The 23,438-nt window shown below is 40.8% G+C and overlaps 1 protein-coding gene across 1 annotated transcript in view; it reads left to right on the top strand.

The window, feature by feature from the left end:
* The window catches only part of LOC104077879 (Down syndrome cell adhesion molecule-like), a gene marked incomplete at its 3' end in the record, with an annotated part of 66,442 nt that overhangs the window by 18,434 nt on the left and 24,570 nt on the right, over positions 1 to 23,438 (top strand). Inside the window, exons 2-6 of the mRNA XM_009579278.1 lie at positions 6,929 to 7,174; positions 12,746 to 13,024; positions 15,293 to 15,568; positions 18,098 to 18,394; positions 19,210 to 19,485. Coding sequence (XP_009577573.1) covers positions 6,929 to 7,174; positions 12,746 to 13,024; positions 15,293 to 15,568; positions 18,098 to 18,394; positions 19,210 to 19,485 — 1,374 coding nt within the window. The remainder of the gene's footprint in view (positions 1 to 6,928; positions 7,175 to 12,745; positions 13,025 to 15,292; positions 15,569 to 18,097; positions 18,395 to 19,209; positions 19,486 to 23,438) is intronic.

The raw sequence follows: 23,438 nt of genomic DNA, 5'->3' as shown, positions 1-23,438 counted from the left end.
AGGATAACATTAACCCTATTTAAAGACTAATGGCATACTGGGGGAAAAAGGCATGATAAAAGAATAATTAATGTTACAGTTTTAAAATATTCTAATTTTCATACAAGAATATTATGCACTAATTCGACAGGAATATGTTCACATTTTCTTATGAATTATACATGAGAACAATTTCACATAGGAAACCTAAACAGAATTATTTTAACTTATTACTCAGACCTGTAAAATTTTATTTTAATCTCTGATATTATACAGTCTAATGGAAAGCATTAAAAACCTTACATAAGAACAATTTCGTAATTGTTAATGTGACCTCTTCTCACTTAAAGAAATGAACACATGATTTGCTAATGCAGCTAAACTTTAATGAATTCACTAGGTTATTTAGGGCACTAGTCAACAGAGAGTAAAATGAGGGGTGTGCTTCTGAAATATCACGGGATTTGGGGCCCTTAGTTCAGGTTGGTCAAGCCTAGGTATGACCCAGTTTCCTCCCCTTCCTCCCCATTTGTTCTCTTCAGGTTCTTACTACTTTGAAATATGTATCTTCAAAACAAGTGGTTTTGTAATATCTCAGATGAAAACATAAAGTTTCAATTAATGAATGAAATTTAAGGAAAATCATGTCAATAAAGTATGCAAACTGTTCAAACGTTGGTGTAATGACGATATGGCTTGGTGAGTTGCGTAGGGAGATTGGATACTGTGATAAAGAGGTCTGATTTGAACATGTAGTTTTTCATGCAGCCAACCCTAGTATCAAGACAGACAGAGTATAGGTTGTATCTACAGAATCGGGGAAATCTATTTTCTAAGTCCATGACTCTGAAAAGGACATCACAATTTTCAATGAATAACTGAAGCTACTTAACATTGATAAGAGGACTACTGTAATTCCTTGATGTATAAGTGGAAGGAAAACTTCTATAGAAGAGAGTGGTGACATTTTGCATTCACTGTTACCAGAACCATTACTGAACTTATGTGCGTGATCCAAACTTGAAAAAGAACTTCAAGAAGTTGTTAAGGTGTTGGGCAAAAGCTACAGGAATATTTCAAGATATGAATAATTCATAGTAAATGATTTAGGAAGTTCAATCTGTATAACTAATTAAGGAGAAAGATGGTTTAAGAGGTAATTTCCTCATGTTCTGTAGGTACTTAAATGGGCAGAAGATTTTTGACTGCAAAGGAAATCTTTAATGAAGGCACAGTAAGATCCAATAGCTGGAGTCAAAGCCAGATAGACTACAAACGATACACTAACTTTCAAAAGTGAGAATAATTAACCATTGGATTAATTTACCCAGGGGTATCGCATGTTTTCTACTTACAAGAAATCTTTAATCATGACTAATGTCTTTTTAAAAAAGCTATAGCTTAACTTCCAGATATGGACTTGATGCAGGAGTTAATGGGTGAAGCATGAAAGGTGAGAATAAATTACTCTAACGGTCTTTCTAGTCCTTGGATCTATATGGTTTTTTTTCAGTCTTGCAGTAAGGCAAAGTTATGTATTAATGACAGATGGGATGTTGAAGAAAGAATTATGGGTTCCATTCCCTGTTTTTCCACTGACTTGTGTACATTGATCCACATATCTCAATAAGCTTCTCTGTAAAACATTTAAATTTTAAATAGTAATATGTTACTATACTTGCCCACCTCACCAAGGCAAAAGGTAGTAAGGGTTTTTAACATCCTTTGAACTCTTTGAATGAAATACATACCACAGATATTGGGCCAGGTTTTCAAAGTCACCAAGCATTGAAAACCAAAAAAGATGTAAGCTTTCAACGTCTCTGAAAATCAGATGCTGAAATTATTATAATCAAGTTTTCAAGGCATTAATATAAACACTACTGAGGAGGAGTAATAAATGGGAATTATGAGCTATATTTTGACAGTGTTCTTTTTAAGTGTTGTGAAGGAGGCTTCTCTGCCTTCCTCCCTTGAAGCCTGCTAACAGCCAAACAAACAAAAAGCTTCGGTTTATTTGAAAGGATGTTCCATTAAAAAACCTCCTGATTTGGCATATTAAATAGGTGAGTCAAAAAAATTAGACTTTGTTACAGCAAAGCAAGAGTGATTAAATTAAATGCGCCTCAAGAAGAAAGCAATCCCCTAGATCAACAGGGCAATAAAAGCTTGTCGATCCCCATCCTGGTGCATTTCTAAACACTTTTTGAAGTACAGAAGGCAGAACACTCAACACTTTGGCTTTGTCACAGCTGACAGCCTGTCGGTTTTAATGAAAATGCTCTCCGTTTAGAAGATGACAGAAATTACATGCATTTCCCCTTTTATTTTTCTGTCATCTTTTCTGTCTCGCGTTTTTACAGTAGGAGGGGTTGGTTATTAAAGCATTACATAAGTATGCAAAATATATTAAGAAGAAGAAAGGAAAAGGAAAAGCTTTAGCCCTGCAATTATACACAATGTGTGTTGGTGAGAAATGTATACTGTGGGATAACATCTGATAGGTGGCAATAACTATTTACTTTTAGTTATCTTTAAAGAGGGTGAGGCAAAAATCTCTAGATAATGCTTTAAGTGAAGGTTTTATTATACGATTGCCTGAGTAATTTCCAACAGGAAGATGATATAAGCAGTGTTAGATAGCTCAAGTATGTTCATAACTTCTCTAGAAAATATAGCAAGATAACGACTGAACAATTTCTTGGCTCTGCACAGCTTTCACAAGCCTCTTTTATTAAGTGGCAGGCTTTTAATAAGTGTACCCACTCTCATTGACCTAGATGTATAACTACATCTGAGGAAACTTGCTTCCAGGACTGAGGAGGGAAGGCTTCACTTGCAAATATAAGTCAGTACTATGAGATCTGGAAATAGCCCACAAATGTATAGATATTCTTCAGCCTGGCAGCAGCCACTCCCTGTTTCCCCAGTTTCGATTCCAGCGCAAGTATTAGCGGCAATAGTGTGTACAGGGTAGAAATACTGAGGAAGTGAGCTTTCAGTTTTAAGGGAAGCTCTGAATTTGATCTTCGAACTTAATTTCTGTGACAGTTGCTTCATGCTTATCCTAAGAAGAGAGACAAATTTAATTATTAATGCTGGCCTGTATAGACCATATCCCAAAATTGTGCAGAGGATCTGAAAATAGTGAGAACTTTAGAAAAGCATAGAGAAAGGAATTAATTTCTAAACTTTGGACACATTTGTATGATCTTAAACTTGTGCATACCAGTAGTCTCCAACAGTGTGACTCTTTGTAGAAATGGAATTATATATATTTAGCAAAGATAAAACTGGATCCCAGAAAAAGAAAGCTACATGAAGCCATTATACAAGGAGCACATCCCTGCCTCTCAGCTGTTTAGGTTCCACTTGCTTGACACAAATGCACAGCATGCGCAGATTTACTGGAGGGACCAAAATGGTCACAACCGTCCCATTAGCACCTTTTTATATGTTCCTGGTCCTGTGATGTGATAGCAGCTGAGCAGCGTCTCCACCAACATCTACCCCTGCATAGTTTGGTAACGGAGTTACATCCCAGCTTGAAAAGTCTGATCTAAGTCTTGATCGGGCTGCAGAGGACACGTCTGCATGGTATACGCAGGGCTGGTTCCGCAGCCTGGCAGTCCTGCCAGCTAAGTAGTATTGCTGTGGGCAAGCACATGTCTGAACTGGCTGTGCTGTCTGAAATACAGAGCTGGTTAATGCTCACACAGCTAGAAACAGAAGCAAAAAGAGATTGCCTTTGCTGCATACCCATTATTAACCCCAAGTAAAGTCCTTAAATGTGATTCCCGTCTCCTAAAGCTGTCATTTTATGCCGCCTACAGAGTAAGGGAGATAACTGTGCTTTAATTACGTGTAGTCCTTATAACGTATTTCTTGGCAAAGGTAGATTTGCTTTATGAATATTTCAGTAGTGCAGAATCTGCATGTGACACAGAAGTCAAACAGCCCATGGTTTTCACACCAAAATTCTAAATATCCTTCTAACCTAGAGTTAGGGGTAAAGGTAAACCTTGTTAAAGGGTACAAATGTTGAGCACCTATGTGATGAAGAGTTAGAGCGGAATGGGACAAGTGTTCATGTCTGAGTAATTGCGGACTGTGAAAGGAAAAGGAAGAAATACTTAGCATAGAACATTACTTTATATCTAGGAGTTACAGTGTGAGAATCAACCAAAAAAAAAAAAAAGTAGCATTCTCTGACCAACAGGAAGTACTTCTTCTGTGTCAATCATTATAAGCCTGCATCCCTAAGAGGCGGTAGGATTCTCCTTGCTATGGCTTTGGAGCTGGGCTGTATAACTGACAGCAGGTAAAGAACAATCCTGTGATTGTTAAGGGGGTTCACTAGGTGATTGCCTGCACACCTGCAGACTATACTTTCTGGTCGCTAGCAGGTAGCTGTTAGCTGCCTGGTATTTGTAGAAAACCTTGGTGGCATGTTTGGTCAAGCCAAGCTATTTTGTGACTAGCAAATAAATAACTTATTGAGAAGCTAGGTAAAACATATTTTATTTGTTTAACTTATTCTTATTAACTGTCTATATCATTTCCTCCAAACATTACAACTATCGTATTAAAATATAAGATGCAAGATAGCTTCGCTTTTTTCATGCAACATTTTCAATGCCGTATTTCAGACACCTGGCTGTGAAACTAAAATACTACCTATTCAGGTGCCTTCCCTACTACTCAACAGCACAATTTATAAGTAGTTTGTGTTGAAACACAAGCCTTCTGTACGCAAGCAATTTAATTTTCAGATGCGTATGAAGTCAATATGGCCTCTGTATAAGAAGGAACCTCTCCAGCCTGTAAACCCCCCTCGGCTGGAATATAGTGCAGGCAAGTAGCTCAACATCTTCTGTGCCTCCATTCTGGGGATTTATTTTGTTAATATACTTCTTAGTTATGGCACAAACAAGGTACTTCAGAAGGATATGTGCAGTGTGGTTTGTGCTTTTCCAAAGTTGTGACCTAACTACTTCCACGCTTGTGCCTTGACTTTCAGGAGAACAGGGTCAGCCAAGATAAGTCACCAGTGTGGTTATTTTATAATTCAGTACGCATACAAGGACGAGAGAGGTGGGCTGATGTTGCCTTATTCAGTATTCTCTGCTCTAAGGGTCAGTCCTGTCCTGTGAAATTAAATGATTGTTAATTTTTTTTTTTTCCATTTCTTTTAGATTGTGGTTTAAAGGAGATTGCCCTCTGTAATTATATCATTTCCTTTCTTTCTTCTCCCTGCTGGATTGCTTTCCCACTGATGCGTTTGTGAGCAAGCACCTGACTACACTTAATTATTAAAAAGTCATTGCTCAAATAGAGCACTGAAGAAAAGGAAATATTTCTTACTGCATATTACTGAATATTAGTTCATAATAGGTTTCATCTTTGTGTATTCCCTCCCCTAATTTGGGAGTCAGGTATATTTTACAATACATAGGTACAGGTATGTATATTGTAAGAGCTACCAGCTACTAGAGAAAAAATAGCAGACATAAAAAAGAAAAGATATTAATATTTCCTCCAGTTTAAAAGTTTTAGGAAAGCATACATAGCTTAGACTGCAGTATTTTTTAAATGGAAAGGGTGGCCAGGTGAGGTCCAAGTTTGCAATGCATTCCAGCCACATTACTTCCATTTAATGTAACACGGGGAAAGCTTTAGAGTAAATGTGTACCATGTAGATGTTAGCTTTTTTGTGTCCTTGCTTTTAGAACATGCATTTACAACAGAACAGAGGCATCTGCGCAGGTGTCAAATGATCAAAACTGCACATGTGTACATATGTACCACGATGTTTTCCGAATATTCTAAAGTTAATAACAAAAAACATGTATTTGAAGAGAATTTCAACTATATTATTTTCAATTTGAATGAACACTGGGGGAAATGCTGACCATAAGCGTGTCAGTCTTGTTCAGTTTTAAGGGGCAGTCACTTTGCTGGACCTAATTTTCTGCCTGAAATAAACCTTTCTGTGTAGAATTTAAAAAAAAAAAAAATCTTTGGATATTAAATAACACATCCTGTGCTGTTCATTTAAGCCCTTCTTTTAGACACAGAGTCTGTCTACCTTACATCGTGCTTCTCTAATCACAGACTGCAATATTATTAAAAAAAAAAGACCACAGCAGATCAGATAATGTAATACCTCATCTTCTGCCAGTAGCTTGGTTGTGGAAGTACTGAGCTGCAAAGAGCTCAGCCCGTCCTGCTGAGGCCTGGAGTGCCTTAACCCCCAGGAAACACGGGCAGGGTGGGGTGGGATTGTTCCTGGCACTCGTGCTGTCTAGCTTGCAGCTAGCACAGGTGTGTACGACTTCACTGGGGTCAGCGGTGTAGGCAACATCAGCAAGGCTGGTTTTGCTGCCTTGCTTTCCCATCGCACCTGAAGTAGGCTGTGGAGCAGGGCTGTGCAGTATGTGGCTGTTACGGCCGGAATCCTTTAGTAAATACGTTCCATATTCTTGGGGTAAAAAATTCCTCCTTCTGTGAATTTCTCTTGCTTTCACTGATCCCTTTAGTTTTACTTCTTAGGATCTTCTTTTTCTCAATTTTCTGGTGTACCTGGACAACAAATGCCATTTCAGCTAATATTGTTTTATTATGCATGCTGTCCCAGATCGTCTTTCTAACACGTACAGCTCTGCTGGTGAATTGCCGTCATATCACTCTGCAATATTTAATTAAACTGGATTAAATTCTGCATTGGCTCTTTACCCTGTATTTTATTTCAGATGCCTCTTGGATATTGTTTGTTGATTGTGATATAGACCATGGCACATTTCTTTCCTTCACTCCTCACATTTTCCTTACAGATCCCTACCTTTTTTATAAGAAGTGCACGTGAATTAATATCTTTATATGCATTTGCAGTGAGTACTTAGTAAACTTATAATTGGCAGCTTCTAGACTCTTGCAAAAAACCCTTCAGGACTCTCCAGCCTGTGTCGTCCATCTCACAGTGTGAGCAAGCAGAACACAGTAACAACCTGCAGATATTTTAAACACTGCAAATTCTTGTGTCTTTCAGGACCTAGATTTCTCATCACATCCACGGGAGCCTTGTATATTTTAGACGTACAGAATGAAGACGGACTGTACAACTACCGATGTATCACAAGGCACAGATACACTGGAGAAACACGACAAAGCAACAGTGCAAGACTTTTTGTATCAGGTGCTCCATTATATATCATGTTAAATTAAGTATTTTATATGCCTCTCTCTAGTGTGCTAAACTGGCAAGGCAGATGCTTGTGCCTGTATGCACTGACAACCAAGCCATCTATCCAATGGAAGGTAGCAGTGGTCCCTTTTAGAATGTCCCATTTTAAAATCCTTTTTTCTGTTTTTCACCTCCTATTAGATTTTTCCAGAGAGCCTGCAAGGTGCACTGGCATTTAGTACAGTGATTTTTAGTAGGTTTAGAGTACTTTGTGAAAGGACTGTGGATGGGATTCTTCCCACCAGAAGTAGACATGCACAGTGAAAGTGTCTAGTCACCTTAACTTCCCTTTGTAACCAAAGCAGAGGAACACTTTTAGGGGTAGTGTATCTGACCTACTGCAACTGCCCACTTTGGGATGAGATGAATTGCCTCATGGTGCCTATTTCTCTCTGTTAACCATAGCAGGAGCTCAGAACATTTAGCTCAGCTGTAGATATTTCCACTGCAGGAGTCTCAGGTTGGCTGAGGTGCATCTCAGCCTCCCTTTTCATTCATCACACTCCTTCCCTTGGGAAAGCAGTGTGTTCCCCTGCTTCCAGGAGGGATCTCTGGCAGAAGGGGTACATGACCTGTCCCAGGCCACCCAGAGTGCTGCAGGCAGACAGGAGTGTTAGCTGGTGGCTGTCCATGGGCAGAGCTAAGAGTCCCAGGGCAAGTGGCCTTGTGCAGCAGGTAGGAAAATGAAAAGATAGATGGGGTATTTTAACTTTTTCATGTAATTGGAAATAATCTCCTGATTGTTGTGTGTGTGATGTACTGTCGGGTTCCCACACACACCCCCCAAACACTTACGGCTCTCAGTACGGTGCTGCTCCAATCCAACCTTCTCCCCATTTTGTCTCAGTGAGAGGAGGTACCAGTTGTGGGTGAGGTGAGAAGAAGGGGCAGACCCCAGGCCTAGGTTTGGAACTTGCTCTCAAACATCTCTGTATAGGATTTGCTCTTCTCCATCTCCCCTTCCTCTCCTCGTTTGCTGGGTGCCTGTAACTGCACCCTGTGTTGCCATGTGAGCAAATCTGCAATTGTATTCCCACATCCATAAAGTTAGCTAAGACTGTATCCCAGACCCTCTCTTCTTTCTCCCTGCCTTACAGAAGACATGCCCACCATTCCACTGAAAGCCCCACAGAGCTTTTCACTGTTACTAAGTTGCCCTAAAGATCCTAACCCTAAAGATCAGTCAGGGTACGGTGACCTTCACAATCTAACAATCAGTGGGGTCATTCTCCTTTTGACCTTGTCCTCTTGTCTTTTGGTCTTTTTGTCAGGAAGAAAAAAATCTAGTGATTAGGTCTCAGCTCTCCACCCTCTGTTTGAGAGCCCTAAGGGAGACAGAGGTGGGCACAAGGTGTTGCATTAGTAACATACTTCCTGCCCTCCTCCAAAATGGTCATTGCTAAAGGATTCTGGAGCCCTCCGAATACACAAGTCAGTACTTAAATATACTAATGATAAAAAAACAGTGTGATTGTTCAGGTTTGAATCACTTACCAGGCAGATCCAGGAGTTTCTTCCTTTGGTAAGTGTCCCCTGCGGGTAAAACTCTTGCCTCTGCTTTTCCCAGCCAGATGAAGTACTTTTCCTGCACAATAGTCTGCCTGCTTTGGTCTTATAAGAATAGGCAGGGTCCTATCCTTCTAGCTGGCTCCATAATATGGTCTGCTTCCGTATGAAATCATACTAAGGCTGAGCCAGTGGTAACATAAATAAAATCAGGCTTGTATCTTGGTTACCACAGGAAAATTTCTAGTTATTTCACTGAACAAAAGGGGAAAAATGAAAGCTCTGTCTTGTTTGTAATTCAGGACAAGTACCCTAAAAGATGTGCTCTGTCTGGAGTCTCCTTTTCTATTCTTCTCCACAGACCAAATCAAAATAGGAAATTTTACCTGTGTAAAAGCAATAGCTGGCTTTTTTAATTCAGTGGGGTTAATTATTCTCTATTAGAGCTACAGTGGGCTCTGATTTCCAGTCCTGTTAGTCTACTGAACAAGTGCAGCAGTTATGGACAGAGTTTGTCTCTTAATATTTCTCTATCAGGTTTATCAGGTAATAATGCCCATTATAGTGTGCTTTTCCAAAAATAATTTTGTCCAGCCATGAATCCCAGCTCCCAAAATCTTTACCATTTTTTAACCCCCACCCTCCAAAAAATCCTTATGATTTTGAAAGCATAATGAGTTTCTTGCTCTGTCCTTCAAAGAAGATCCAAAGTAGAATATTTTAGAACAGTATTTTGCCTCAGTTTTTCTGCCCTTGTCCTTGAGAGAAGTCATTTGCAGCTGACTGTTAAAGCATAGTAAAACAATCATTCAAAAGAGTCCATACCATGTACTGGAATTGGGTTATGTTGTTTTGCTATTTGCCTCATTGCATGTGATTGCAAATGAACCCTGGGATTTCTTTTGTGCTTCTTTTTCCTTCCTTCCCTTCCCTTCCCTTCCCTTCCCTTCTTTTGCCTTCCCTTCCCTTCCCTTCCCTTCCCTTCCCTTCCCTTCCCTTCCCTTCCCTTCCCTTCCCTTCCCTTCCCTTCCCTTCCCTTCCCTTCCCTTCCCTTCCCTTCCCTTCCCTTCCCTTCCCTTCCCTTCCCTTCCCTTCCCTTCCCTTCCCTTCCCTTCCCTTCCCTTCCCTTCCCTTCCCTTCCCTTCCCTTCCCTTCCCTTCCCTTCCCTTCCCTTCCCTTCCCTTCCCTTCCCTTCCCTTCCCTTCCCTTCCCTTCCCTTCCCTTCCCTTCCCTTCCCTTCCCTTCCCTTCCCTTCCCTTCCCTTCCCTTCCCTTCCCTTCCCTTCCCTTCCCTTCCCTTCCCTTCCCTTCCCTTCCCTTCCCTTCCCTTCCCTTCCCTTCCCTTCCCTTCTTCTTTTCTTTTCTTTTCTTTTCTTTTCTTTTCTTTTCTTTTCTTAACTGGAATATATGCGATGTAGGAGCTCTAAATAGGAGTCTGTTCCAGGGACAGCCCAAAGGGATGGTTTTTACCATCCATTTAAATATATAAGTACAGAGTGCAAGAAAGCAGGTCACTGGAATCATATTTTGGTATCCCTGAATATATTCTAAATACTTCCTCTATAAAAACCAGCTCAAGGCTTCTCAGGTAGGTAGGCAAATCCCAGTTTAGCTGTTCTGCGGGTGGGACTCCAGGCTGGGCCACTCTTGCCAAGGCTCAGTTTGAGAAGGGAAAAAGTGAAGGGAAGTGAACCTGCGGTAGAGGACCCAGGGACTGGTGTGCTGTGCTTGAAGGGTGAGAAATGGTAGCTGCAGAAGGGGGTGTGCCACCCATGGCATCTGCTGCCACAGCCCCCAGCTCCTGGGGGCAGCCCACCTGGCTTCCCGGCCTTCTACCTAGGCATGGGGGCAGGAGGGCAGCGGCTGCTTTGCTGTCGCCATCAGCTGTTTGCCTGCATGGTTTCGCACTTTGCCTGGGCACAGCATCGGTTCTCAGCAGCAATCTAGGAGGCTGTCGGAGTGTGATATTTACTAGCCACAACTTTTCCTTACCATTACTTTAATTCCTCCCCTGGTGGCCCCCATCCTGTTTCGAAGTCCATGTGGTACTTTGTATTTTTGTACTTAAAGGATTGCAAACGGGACTGCATATATCCTTCACAAAGTCTTTTGAAGTTAAAACTGTATGGAGAAGATAAAAAGCTACTGTGAGTTTTGAGTAGACAATGCACAGACAATACCTTTAAAAGTCAGTTCTACTTTTTTATTATTTAATTATTACTTTCAGTTGAAGAAATTGATTTTGTGTAGATGTAACCTTCCTAAGAGCCAGAGCTGTAATGTCTTGCATACTTACATTTTTACTGAGTTAATTCCTCAGGCTGCACAAAAGAATCTATGCACCGAAAACATAGATGCCTGATGACCCAAAAGGCGAGAAAGGAGCTGGCTAATCAATTAGTCAAATTGACATTGGCCTTCCCGATAGCATCCTGGCAGATTGTGCCTTCACTAAGCCAGACATAAACAGCATGGCAAGCTCAAAAATATAACCCATCTTGATGCCAAATATGGACCCTGAGGCTACTGATACATGCAAAATCATTTGTTTAACTACAATGACAGACAGACAGTAAGTTGCTGTAAACTGAATATGGTTTTGCCTTCAGCGGCTCAACTTTTTGCCGGCACCTAGAGAGCAGAAAAACCTATGTGGTCATCTTTCATTGAACATTGAGGCAGTTAGGGTTTTATCTAGATATTCACATAAAATTTACTTAGCCCACTTGTTTACCATCACAATTTTAGTTTCTGGATTGATAGTATAACTTGCATAATGCCTCTAGCTATTTGTTCTCAAGTGTATCCTCCCATTTGTGGCTGCAGTTCATGAAGATATATCTAAGCTAGTTTTAAACTAACTAGCTCAGGTACTGGTTACACTATTGCTTGAGTAGCTTGAATTCAGCATGAACTGCTCCTTTAATCTCTCCCCCTCTTAAGAGGAACCTGCTGCAGCTGCCCTGTGAGCAGTACCTGAGCTAGCTGTGTCAAAGACCACTTGAAAATGTCAAACTGGTTGCAATCACACCTACACTCAGGCAACTATGGTGTAGATATACCCAAAAAGAGATCGGTGTGTCAGATAGGAGTAAAAAGAGTTAATCAGTATGTGGAGTTTCTTTGTCTGTGGAGACAGAAGTCTTAGCAAAGTGGGTGCATGTGATGAGAAAATACTTAGATGAATATTTGTTGATTTATTGTTCAGTATTTATGTTGCAATAGCTCCAGGATTGGCTTCCATCATGCTACATGCTGCACAAAACTGTAAATCACGTCAGCCTCTTCCTCCAAAAGTTTTCAAACTTCAAAAGCCGAAATCACACACAGTGTACTATTTCTGGTGGGGTACATGCACCTCTGGTGAAGGCACTCTGCCAGACTTCTGTGAGATACATAAATATATGCCAGATGTTACACAAGTGTGTGGGTTTGAGAGCTGTTTTTTTCAGTAAGTTGAGCACAGAAAGTTGGAGTATTGAGTTGTATGTTGGTCTTGTCACCTTAAGTTATTTTTCTAGAGAAGAGAAGGCTCGTCTGTCAGTTAGACTGCAGATAGAAATTCCTGCGTCTTTGCCCATTTCTCTCGTGACAAGGGAATAAATCGCTCCTTTAATTCAAAGCCTTCAGACCACTGAGAAGCATGAAGAATGTGTTGGCTTCATTCTACTCAAATAGTGCAGGGATAACAGCAATAATTGTTAAGGCAACACATTTCTGGCTCTCCATTCCTCTGATAGGGAACATGGAGGATGACCAGAGAAATGGTTGCCACCTGGAAAAAATCCAGTGAGAGGATTTCCAAGTAGTGATGAGATGCTTCAGTAGTACATGCTTCTGGATCTCAGCCACCATTACTGAGATATTGGAGACTGATGGCTGGGTCACAGTAGCAAACTGTAGTACATAAAGCACTGGGCTAGTGAGTAAAAAATGCAGGAGAAAAAATACTAGCATATTGCTTAGTGAATGAAAGAATTTTAATGCTCCCACTGAAAACTGCTGTTTGTTCTTTCAGATCCAGCGAATTCAGCTCCATCTATTCTAGATGGGTTTGACCACCGTAAAGCCATGGCAGGACAGCGAGTGGAGCTGCCTTGCAAAGCATCAGGGCACCCCGCACCAAAGTATCGTTGGCTGAAGGACAACGTTCCCTGGGAGCCTGACAGCAGGTTTCGGCAGACAGTTACAGGTCTGCTGATTGAGAACACCCGTCCCTCGGACTCGGGCAACTACGTCTGCGAGGTGTGGAACAACTATGGGACTGCCGAGGTGATAGGGCGACTGTATGTAAAACGTAAGTCCTGGGCTGAGTTAAGCTCTTGGGCCACTTCTTGCTTGGGTGTTTGCATCAGGGAAGATGTTGCTGTACCTTGCTGTACCTTTTGTTTTGTTACTTTACTTTAGCAATGCTTAAACTTCTCAAAGTTGTGGAACAACAGAAAGTAGGCTCTGTGGAGATGAGTTCGTTGGACAATTGAGCGATCAGAAGTGCAAATAGATGCAATTTATAATGTAGCTATATAATTTATCACATGGAGGATATGTAATTTAGAAGCTTGAATTGGATGCTTAAAAAGAAATTGCAAATGTTCTCATGAATAAAGCTGCCAAACTCTCATTGTCATGACTCATACTGTTCGGTAATATTGAATACTCATATCTCCCCTCAGTTGAGTATTCATGTGTGAATATTCTGAATGTTTCACAAATTCTACAAAGATAATTATTACCCAGAAGCAGTGCACTGGAAAAGTGTTATTCTTCTATTGTTAAAAAAAAATTATTTCCTGGAATAGAAATAATGCTTTGTGAACTAACGTTTCCGCCTATACAGCATGACTAGCAAACTGAAAAGAGAGAAGTTTGTGAACAGTTCAAGCCATAAAAATGTCTTCACAAATAATTACACGTAATGTATTTGGGCAAAATAAAACCAAGATCAAAGATCAGTAATTCGTGAATGATAACAAAGGAGCTTTGGTTCCAAATGTATTCATAAAAATTAGTTAAATTCAGCCTGCGTTGTATGATACAAAGTCAAAACTTCCAGAGACATGATGTAATGGTATTGCTAGTGATACCAAAAGTATCCCCAGTGCCTGGTGATACATTTTGCTTATGGACTCAGTGGTCAAACAGGCAGAAGATTTCTTCCGGATCGGGTTGGTAGGAAGCAACAGCTGGGCGAAGGAGTTTTACCCTCCTCTGCAATGGACGATGTGGTTCACTTTCTTGCATCATCATGCCTCTGAGATGTTGGTGGTGCACTTGAGTGAGTCTATTTTGTTTAATGGCTCATTGGCAGTTTTGAACCTTTGTGGTCTTTTGAATAAGAAACATGGAGATGTTCAGTGTCTTGTAACATACGTATGAGCACAGATTAACTCCTGCTCTGGGCCACTTTAGAGGAAAGGTCTGTTACATACATGTCTGTGATCCAGAATGACTGAGGCCACTGACCTGTGTGGTTTTTTCCAGGCCTCTGTTCCCAATGGGCCACTAAAGATTTATTCCATACAGGTGTTATAAAATGTTCTGTAAAGTGAATGAGTTAGCTGAGGAAATTTTTAGGTATAAGCATGCGTATACATGTGTGCGTCTTCATGTATGCAAGCTGGAAAAAAAAATAAATAGGATGGTACGTATTTAGTATCAGAGATGATATCGCTTTTGATAGTGGTCCCTTATCTTTATTAGGAAGTCAAATCAAAATATGCAAAGCATGAGATGAGATCTGCATTCAGTAATGCCGGTAACTGTTAGTTGGCAAGATAAAGATCGTTATCCTTGCATTTGCGTTTATGGCTTTATTTCAAAACTGTTAATCCTCTTTTTTTTACAATATAAAACTTGCATTACCTATGTCCTACTGTTTTTTAAGGCTGATTTGAAAATACTGTAGTCTTCCCATGCTGAAGCAGAAAATTTAGTGAGCTCCCACACAGAAACACTTACATGTGGACAGATCTTACAGATGTCTATGCATGCACCTGTATTAACATTTTAATCTGGATCTTCCACTCTTAAAAGGTAATCTCCTGGTTATTGACATTTACTGCACTTGATCACATCAGGGAGTGGTTTTGAAATATGTGAACTGGGTTCCTTTTGCAGGAAATTAAACCAGAAGATGAGCTTCAGGAATGCACCCTATGCGTCCGTTCCAATGTCCACACTAAACTAGTCTGAAGTAACGTCCTACCCTCCCAAAACATGTGTAATGCCATGTTAGACCCTCAGGACTAACGGTGTTACTCAGTAGATCTGCTCCTACTATTCATTTAGGCATGGTCTACAGGATTATATCACACGTTAAGTAGGTTATCCCTATAGGTCTATGTTTTGTGTCATGGATGTTGGTGGCCAAAATGCTTGTTTAGAGCAAACACAGTCATCAGTCATCTGTTTTTTGTTTGTGGGTTTTTTTTTTCAGAAGGGTATGTCTGTGATTTTATTGCTCTCCTTAATGAAAATTAATTTGTTACTTGCACATAAATGCATGTGCATACTTAATGTTCTCTATTTCCCTTTCCCTCTCCCTTATTTTGATTTAAATCTTCAGAACCACTAAAAGCCACGATTAGCCCACGGAAAGTAAAAAGCAGTGTTGGTAGTCAAGTGTCCTTGTCCTGCAGTGTGATGGGAACTGAGGACCAGGAGCTCTCCTGGTATCGTAATGGTGAAATCATCAACCCTGGTAATAATGTCCGGATCACTGGCATCAACCGGGAGAACCTTATTATGGATGGCATGGCCAAGAGTGACGGTGGAGCTTACCAGTGCTTTGTGCGCAAGGACAAGATGTCTGCTCAAGACTATGTTCAGGTGGTACTAGAAGGTCAGTCGCTACCTGTTTAGTGATTCTGGTCTCCATAATATATATGTCACCTTTGGTATCGTTGTAAAGTGAGTGATAGTGGACCCTAGACAGGAGAAGAGGGTACTCATGAACTGTCAGTGGGGTTTGTGGTGCCCCACTCTGAGCAAAAAATAATGGAATGAAAAAATTGATTTGAAAACAAAAATCCTTCCTGAGCAGTCCTTCCAGTCTCTTTTTTTTTTTTTTTTTCTTGTGGGGGTGGGTGGTGGTGGCAGTGCTGATTTTTGACATTAGCCTTTAGCAGGGCGTGAGAGAAGAGGTCTCTGTTCAACTTCAAACGACTCCTTCTGGGCATGGCTTTTCTGGTTGGGTGTATTGGCTGAAGGCTTGGACATCATCTTAACTAACTGACACAATGTTCCACATGATAATCAAGTGAGGAAAGTAATCAGTTTGTAGAGAGTGAGTTCACTAATGAGGCTGTAGTGCAGTCGTGACATGGACACTATTTTTAGAGTCTTTATAGGAAAAGAAGAGATTACCTGCCTGGACCGAGTTACCTCGGCAACCATCTCCCGTGACTAAGAAAGCCTAAAGAGCATATTGATAATCTATCATGATGTCGAGAGAGTGTAGGTTATCAGAGAGCAACAGCAGGAAAGATTTCAAAGACACTCAGGTCTCACTGGGAAAATAATGTCTGCTTTCATCTCCAGAAAAAGCCTGTCACGTGAATGAAAAAAAAGAGGAGGAGGGGTGGCAGAGGTACATAGTGTGCACACTCACAGATTTACTGGTCTTGTGTCAACTTTTTTTCAGGATAAAAAAAGCTTTTTTTTTGTTGCTGTTGTTTTGTTTTCTGAGGGATAACAGTATCTAATACACAGCAAAGGAGAGGAAGAGAGTTAGAGATGAAAATAAATAAATAAATTAGAACTGTTACAAAACCAATGGGACAGAAATGAAAGGGAGAGGAGGGAAGAGGAGAAAATCATGAAATCAAATCAAATCAAATGCTCCTCCAGGGATGCTGAGGTCTTTCAGCACCCTGAAAGCGGCAGTGCCTTATGTTTTTGACTTTGGGGCAAGCAAGGAGGTTTTGCAGCCTTGTTTTTAATTCTGCTATGAGTCAGCATGTGGGGAGTCTTGCATACATCATGCCAGTTCCCTCACTTTCCTGGGTGATGATGCACTGAAATTGCAATGTAAGAATTGTGATTTCCGGGGAAGTCATCATGGTTCAAGCCTCCCAAACACATGGGTAACACACAGCAGAGTGTACATGAAGAGGCAATATATAGTGTGCACAAACAAATAGTGCATCACACAGATCATGAGACTTGTTAGTCCTGTCCTGACATCCTCTGTCCTGTGCAACACTGAAAGGAGTTGTCCTTAAAGGGCTTCATGTACCAGGTGAGTTTTCAAGTGTCTTTGGCCCATCTCTAGGTAATGGGGTGCCTTTTCCTTCTGTTTCTTGCAGGCATTAATACTGTAGGAACACTGAAGTTAGTTAGCTTACTTGCCACTTGGCTCTTTAAAACCCTAGAGTAGCCTACAGCACTGTTGTCCGAACTTCGGACTGGATTGCTTCCCGTGTTCTGCCTACTGCTCTTGGTGTGTGGCCTTTTGCTCCCAATTACACTGAAATTCCTTCTAGATACAGCTTTGAAAGTACGATTTTCAAAGGAGAATAAACATGCGTTGCATGATCCCAGAAAGAACTTCCTAATTAATAGCAGAGGGTTGCCACTCCTAAATGTTACCCCGCTGAACTCTTTGGATAGGTGGTTATTTAATCCTGCTCCCCACTTGCAACCTCAAAGTTTCTGTCTCCACCCATTCTCTTTATTCACTTGCCTGGTAGAGGCTGAGTAAATTGTGACACAGATCACAACAGAAAACATTCGAATGCTGTCATTTCAGAGGAATATTTATATATTCCACAGCACAAAATGACCACAGAAGGAAATTGGCATCACTGCTGTTACTGGCAATCTGTATTCAGAAAAGCTTAATTTAATACTTTTCTAAAAGGGGTATTGTGGGTCAAGACTAAACTGCATTAGTACAGCTGTGTGAAATTAGCCCATGCAAATTATGCCTGGCTCTTGCCAACAGGATTCATCCTTAGCTTTCCAAGGAACTGAAATCTACCAGGAGAAGAAAAATTCCAAATGTGTTGAGCTTTTGCTGTAAGTCTTTTGTGATGAACTGTGTATGGCTTTAACACTTTTCTGCAAGAACCTGGCAGTTCATATAGCTGTGCAGAGCCCTGGTGCATCTATTCAAGTGCTTTTCCTTCAGCAGAGTCAGTACCAGGTTTCTTAGAAGATGAAAAAGGAACTTGCAGTAAGCAAAGGATCATTTAAGTATTCTACTACCAAAATTTGTTTTCCTCTCTCAATAATTAGAGTTACGTCCTGGAACACAATTGTTTGCATCGCTTCCAAAAAAGATCTTGGCTCATGCGATAGGCTCCAGGATAGAAGGAACAAGCTTTACACCATGTGAGTACTATTCTCCTGCTTTTCTTTCCCTTGGCAGATGGAACTCCCAAAATAATTTCTGCCTTCAGTGAGAAAGTGGTGAGTCCAGGAGAGCCGGTCTCTCTTATGTGCAATGTGAAGGGGACTCCTCTGCCTACGATCACTTGGACGCTGGACGAAGACCCCATTGTGAAGGACGGCAGTCATCGTATCAGCCAGATTATCACCTCCGAAGGCAACGTGGTCAGTTACCTGAATATCTCTAGCACTCAGGTCCGAGATGGCGGAGTTTATCGCTGTACTGCCAACAACTCTGCTGGAGTCGTCCTGTACCAGGCTCGAATAAACGTAAGAGGTGCTTGTCAAATCAGCTCCTCAAAAAAACACACATAACTCATTGTAGTGGAGAAGAAGATTGTTGCATGTGATGAAATGAGTCTTGGAATGCCAAAACCAACTTACTGTTTTTCCTCTCCTTTTCTTCCCCCCTCTCTTTTCTCACCCTGCCTCTCCAGCCCCATCTAGAAAGTGTATGGTATGGCTAAATGTTGGAAGAACCCTTTGGCTTGTGTTCTATAGTCTATTTTTCCTATACTCATCTCTATTAGTTCACAGTTTCTTTACTTTAGTCCTGGTGTGCATGTTTTTTTTTTCTTTTCCTTTCCTCCTTTACTTGTCCAACATTCGTTGTAATTATTCATGTATACAGTATTTTAGCTTGCATTTCTAGCTCTACATGGCATAATACCCATCCTCATGGTATTATACTTTATATACGTCAGTATAACTTTATATAACTTTGTCAGTGTTCTCTTGTGTAACAGGATTCTAGCTTTGTATCAGTTTTAATATTTCATATTAATTAAATCATCCTCAGCCTTTTAATTTGTAATGCAGCAAAGAATTCATCAGGCGAGTGTTGGATAATGCAAATGTATACCCCCACATAATTAGTATGTATGCTGCAGGGTGAGGAAAAACCAGAGCATATAAAGAGTAGGGAAACTGCTTAAGTAGCTCTTAAAAGCAAAAACTGTCAAATGCTAAGAAGTGTACGAGCCACATCTGTAAATGTTGTTAACATTTGTATATACAGAAAAATTGTATGCATGTTTCCTCAAGCAAATGTGCTTTTAAATTGTTTTCAAGAGTTTCTTTTTACCTTTCTAGGGCCAGCAAGCATTCGACCAATGAAGAACATCACAGCAATAGCTGGTCGGGACACCTACATCCACTGCCGTGTGATCGGCTATCCGTATTACTCCATCAAGTGGTACAAGAACTCTAACCTGCTACCGTTTAACCATCGCCAAGTGGCATTTGAGAACAACGGGACACTGAAGCTTTCAGATGTGCAGAAGGAAGTAGACGAGGGCGAATACACGTGCAATGTCCTTGTTCAACCCCAGCTGTCAACCAGCCAGAGTGTGCACGTGACAGTAAAAGGTGAGGTCAACTCGGAAAACCAGAGCCAAGCTAATGGCTGTGTCTTTTATAGAAACACAGAATTGCACGCATAGGATTGTGCTGGAAGTTAGACAATGAGCACTTAAGAAGGTTAATCCAGATTTGCATTTATTTTTAATGATGACATAGATGCTAATCAGTCACTGTGTCTTGTTCTCTCCTTGACTTTTAACCTCCTTAGTTCAACTAGTAAAGTATTGCTTTCTAAGTGGAAGCCTTGCAGAAGCAAGCTTTCTATGAGCAGTTTTCACTACAACAACTAAGGCAGTAGATTAATGTTTTGTCACCTGAGTTTCACTGGTGACTGTTTCTCTGCTGGATGACAAGGTTCACATTTTCATTAGCCAGTGACTTTCCAGCTTTTAAAAAATAAGATGAGAATTTTAATGTATGTGTTTCTGCCAATAAGCAGAGACAGGAACTGAAAGCATTAACCTTGCTTTGCTCTTATTAAATGTGCTTTTCTGAGTATACTTGATGCTTAGAATGGTAGCACTGTAAATAAATGTGACTTGAAATTCTGATAGTTCTAATAGGATGCTTAAAATCTATTCATATAGTCCCAAACAAGGATGTTCAGATGGACCTGAAAGACTTCAGCAGTAGAGGAGAATAGGAATTTTTTAGCATTGTATTCTGACTATTCTGATATTGGCAATGTTCAGACCTATTCACAAGGACACAAAAGACAGAAAACCTGATTGCAGTAGCACCTGGGTTTGAGAGATGGGGCCACTAAATAGTGCACTTCATGTGAACCTGCAGGAAGAATTGAGGTATAATTTCACTGTTCCTGAAGTTCTTAGAAACCTTTCCTGGGGGGAAACTTTTCCTTTTTTTGGGGGGGAGAAGAGAGGAAGGAAAGAAGGTTGATTTCTGTATCTGTTCTCAGATAAGATACAGAGGAGAAAACTAAGGTAAAATTACTTTGTTACAGATATCTGATCTTTTAACTCCTTTCCGTTCTGTTTGTTTAGCCCTTTCTTGTTTTCATTCTGGAGTGATGTAATTGCTAATTATTTCAAGAGTTTAGGGGATTAGCTTTAAGCCACTAGCAATTTGGACTTTGAAAGGCATGACATCTCATACACCTGAGACCCTCAGTGGCACTGGTCACACACTGCAGCATAAAAAGCTAATTTCACCATTTCTTTTCATGTATGTGGTACGTTGCTTGACATTACAGTAATATCTCAGATCTACTGATGCAGTTTCAGAACTGCATGCCAAATTAGTGATTGTGTTGGTGCTACGCTAACAGTTCACCGTGGTAAATCTGATAGGCAATGTTCTTCAAATGACTATCAAAACGAATGTAGCCAGACAAAAAAAATCCAGCAGTCTATGCTTACAGCTCTGGCATTTAGATCATGCAATACTGTTTTTCCTTCCATCAGGTTACAATTTCAAACTTGACAATTCCTCCCCCAGAAAGCAGATTGCCAACTCTATCAATTTTGATTGAACTGTAGCTTTTATCAATGATTTGACTTCCTTGAAGGTATTCTACTGCATTTCTGGATATTCAGCTGCCAGGGCCATTGGCTGGTCAGAAATCTCAAACAGTGACTGCATGTACTCTGAATAACTTGCATAAACAGGTGGCACGTTGAAGAGTGCCGGTGGGCTGAGCTGCCCTGCACCTGTGATACAGCCTCATCTTACATGTGCTCCGTAAGGCAGATGCATTGGAGCAGTGCAAGTTGCAGTGTGAAAAGTGATCCGTGGCACGTGCAAAGCTCATACCTATTGATCTGGAATTGCCAAAGTTGGCTGCAAAGTGCCCTAGCTACTTCCGCATGCCCTGGCCTTGACAAGACATTGTTACTTAAAAAAGGTTAATATTCTGTCCTCATATGCTAAGCCCGAAATGTCAAAGGTGAGCTTTGCGTGTCAGACCTGAACAATTCTCCAGGTTCTGCTATTGTAGCTGGAGGTCAGCATTGCCACAGTGGTCTTTTAGACAGCCATGTACTGTTTTCTTCTGTAACTACATATTAGCAGAGAGTCAAAAGTGGCCTGTTGCTTCAAAATACTAATGTTTTTGCTGTCTTTTCATTTTATAGATTCCAAAGTTCATGTGATGAGTTTTCAGGCACTTATGTTTGATTCCGAGAAACACAAAATATGGCCCAGCTTGCATACTAGACATTTAAAGTACTCTGAAATTTGACATTATAAGAGGGGTTAATATCAGTGCCTAAATCTTCTTATTTATAGTTCAGCTTCTTATACCATCAGTATACTCACTTCTTCTCCAGAGAAACAGAGAGAGAATTATTGCCCATCTTCAACATCATTGGTCCTTTGGTTTGTTCTCATTTCTGCTACAAGCTTCCTGGGTGACCTCAAACCAGTCATCTGAAGGGTGACTCGGAATAGATGATACTTAATGAGCTGTTACTTGGTATTTTGTTTCCTCCATGTTCTGTTCTGAAGACATAATTATCAATTTCCTCATGATCTTTTCTGACATGATAATCTCTGTGGTATCAAAGTGTTTCAGAAACAGTGCGTTCATTTTCAAAACCCACCTGGATGATCAGGAGCGCTTTGGCAAATGGCAAAAGAGGCACAGACTGAACTTAAAAGTATCCACACATTTTTGTATGTTCAATTTCAGAAGCCTACAGCTTGATTTTTCTAGTTCACCTGCTGTTATATAGCATTTATATGTTCAAAGCTCTGCTCCCATTGAAATGAAGTTGCTTCTGGGAGTTCTTTTTCCTTCTTCAGATCAGTCACGTTACCCAGCTTAACAACCCCCTGCGAAAGACAGATTTAAGTCATTTAATTAGCATTACCCAAGAGATCTGTGGCAAAGGTGAATACAGAATTTGGCTCTACAGGGCAGCATTTATCTGCGTTATGTATACAACTGCCCATCCTTGTCTGCAGTCCTCTACCACATTTACGGCCCACTTTCCAAACTCTCCAGTACGTGAAGCATCCTCGTTCTGTCTTGAATGAGGATTTGCTAAAAGCAGCATCCAAATAAAGATATGCAACAGCATGAGCACGTAATTAAATACAAGAGGGCTGCCCATTCTGTAGAGTATTTTGAGATTTACAAACATCCAACTGAAAGCAAAATCTTGAGGACATTCTTTGGAAATCACTGTAAGATCTCAGGTAGGAGAACAGAAAGTTTCTTGACAATAACTTCAGAATTAAATCCTAGCTGCCAGAGAACCCAAGAGTGGGACTTATAGAGCCTTGCTGTGCAGCCTCCCACCTGGCAGGCTGTCAGGAAGACGAAATCTTGGGAGCTGGGCACTTACGTGCTCTTCGACCTTAGGCCAGCTACTTCTTTGCTTTGCTGATCAGAAGAATCAATTAGACACCACATGAAACCAGTAGTCCCATTTTTTAGGAATAACTGGTGCCCTTGTCTGCATAACCACCTACCCCAGAGGTCTGCAGACTCCAAATAATTCTGTCCCACAGAGATGTGACATGCCACCTGTCCTGGTTTCGGCTGGGGTAGCGTTAAATTTCTTCCTAGTGCTGTGTTTTGGATTTAGTGTGAGAAGAGTGTTGATAACACACTGAAGTTTTTAGTTGGTGCTAAGTACCCTGCTAGTCAAGGACTTTTCAGCTTCCCATGCTCTGCCAAGTGCACAAGAGGCTGGGAGGGAGCATAGCCTGGACAGCTGGCCCAGCTGGCCAATGGGGTATTCCATACCCTGTGACGTCATGCTTGGTATATGAATGGGAGGCGTGTTCCAGGAAGTAGCGATCGCCTTACTTGGCGGGTGGTGAGCAATTGCATTGTGCACCACTCATTTTGTATATTCTATCATTATTATTATTATTATTATTATTGTGGTTGTTGCTGTTGTTGTTGTTTTTGTTATTGTTATTATTTCCCCTTTCTTTTCTGTTCTGTTAAACTGTCTTTATCTCAACCCACGAGTTTTCTCACTCTTACC

Source organism: Fulmarus glacialis, unplaced genomic scaffold (assembly GCF_000690835.1).
Source record: "Fulmarus glacialis isolate BGI_N327 unplaced genomic scaffold, ASM69083v1 scaffold4766, whole genome shotgun sequence".
Classification (NCBI taxonomy): domain Eukaryota; kingdom Metazoa; phylum Chordata; class Aves; order Procellariiformes; family Procellariidae; genus Fulmarus; species Fulmarus glacialis.
This window is presented reverse-complemented; position numbering and strand designations above follow the sequence as displayed.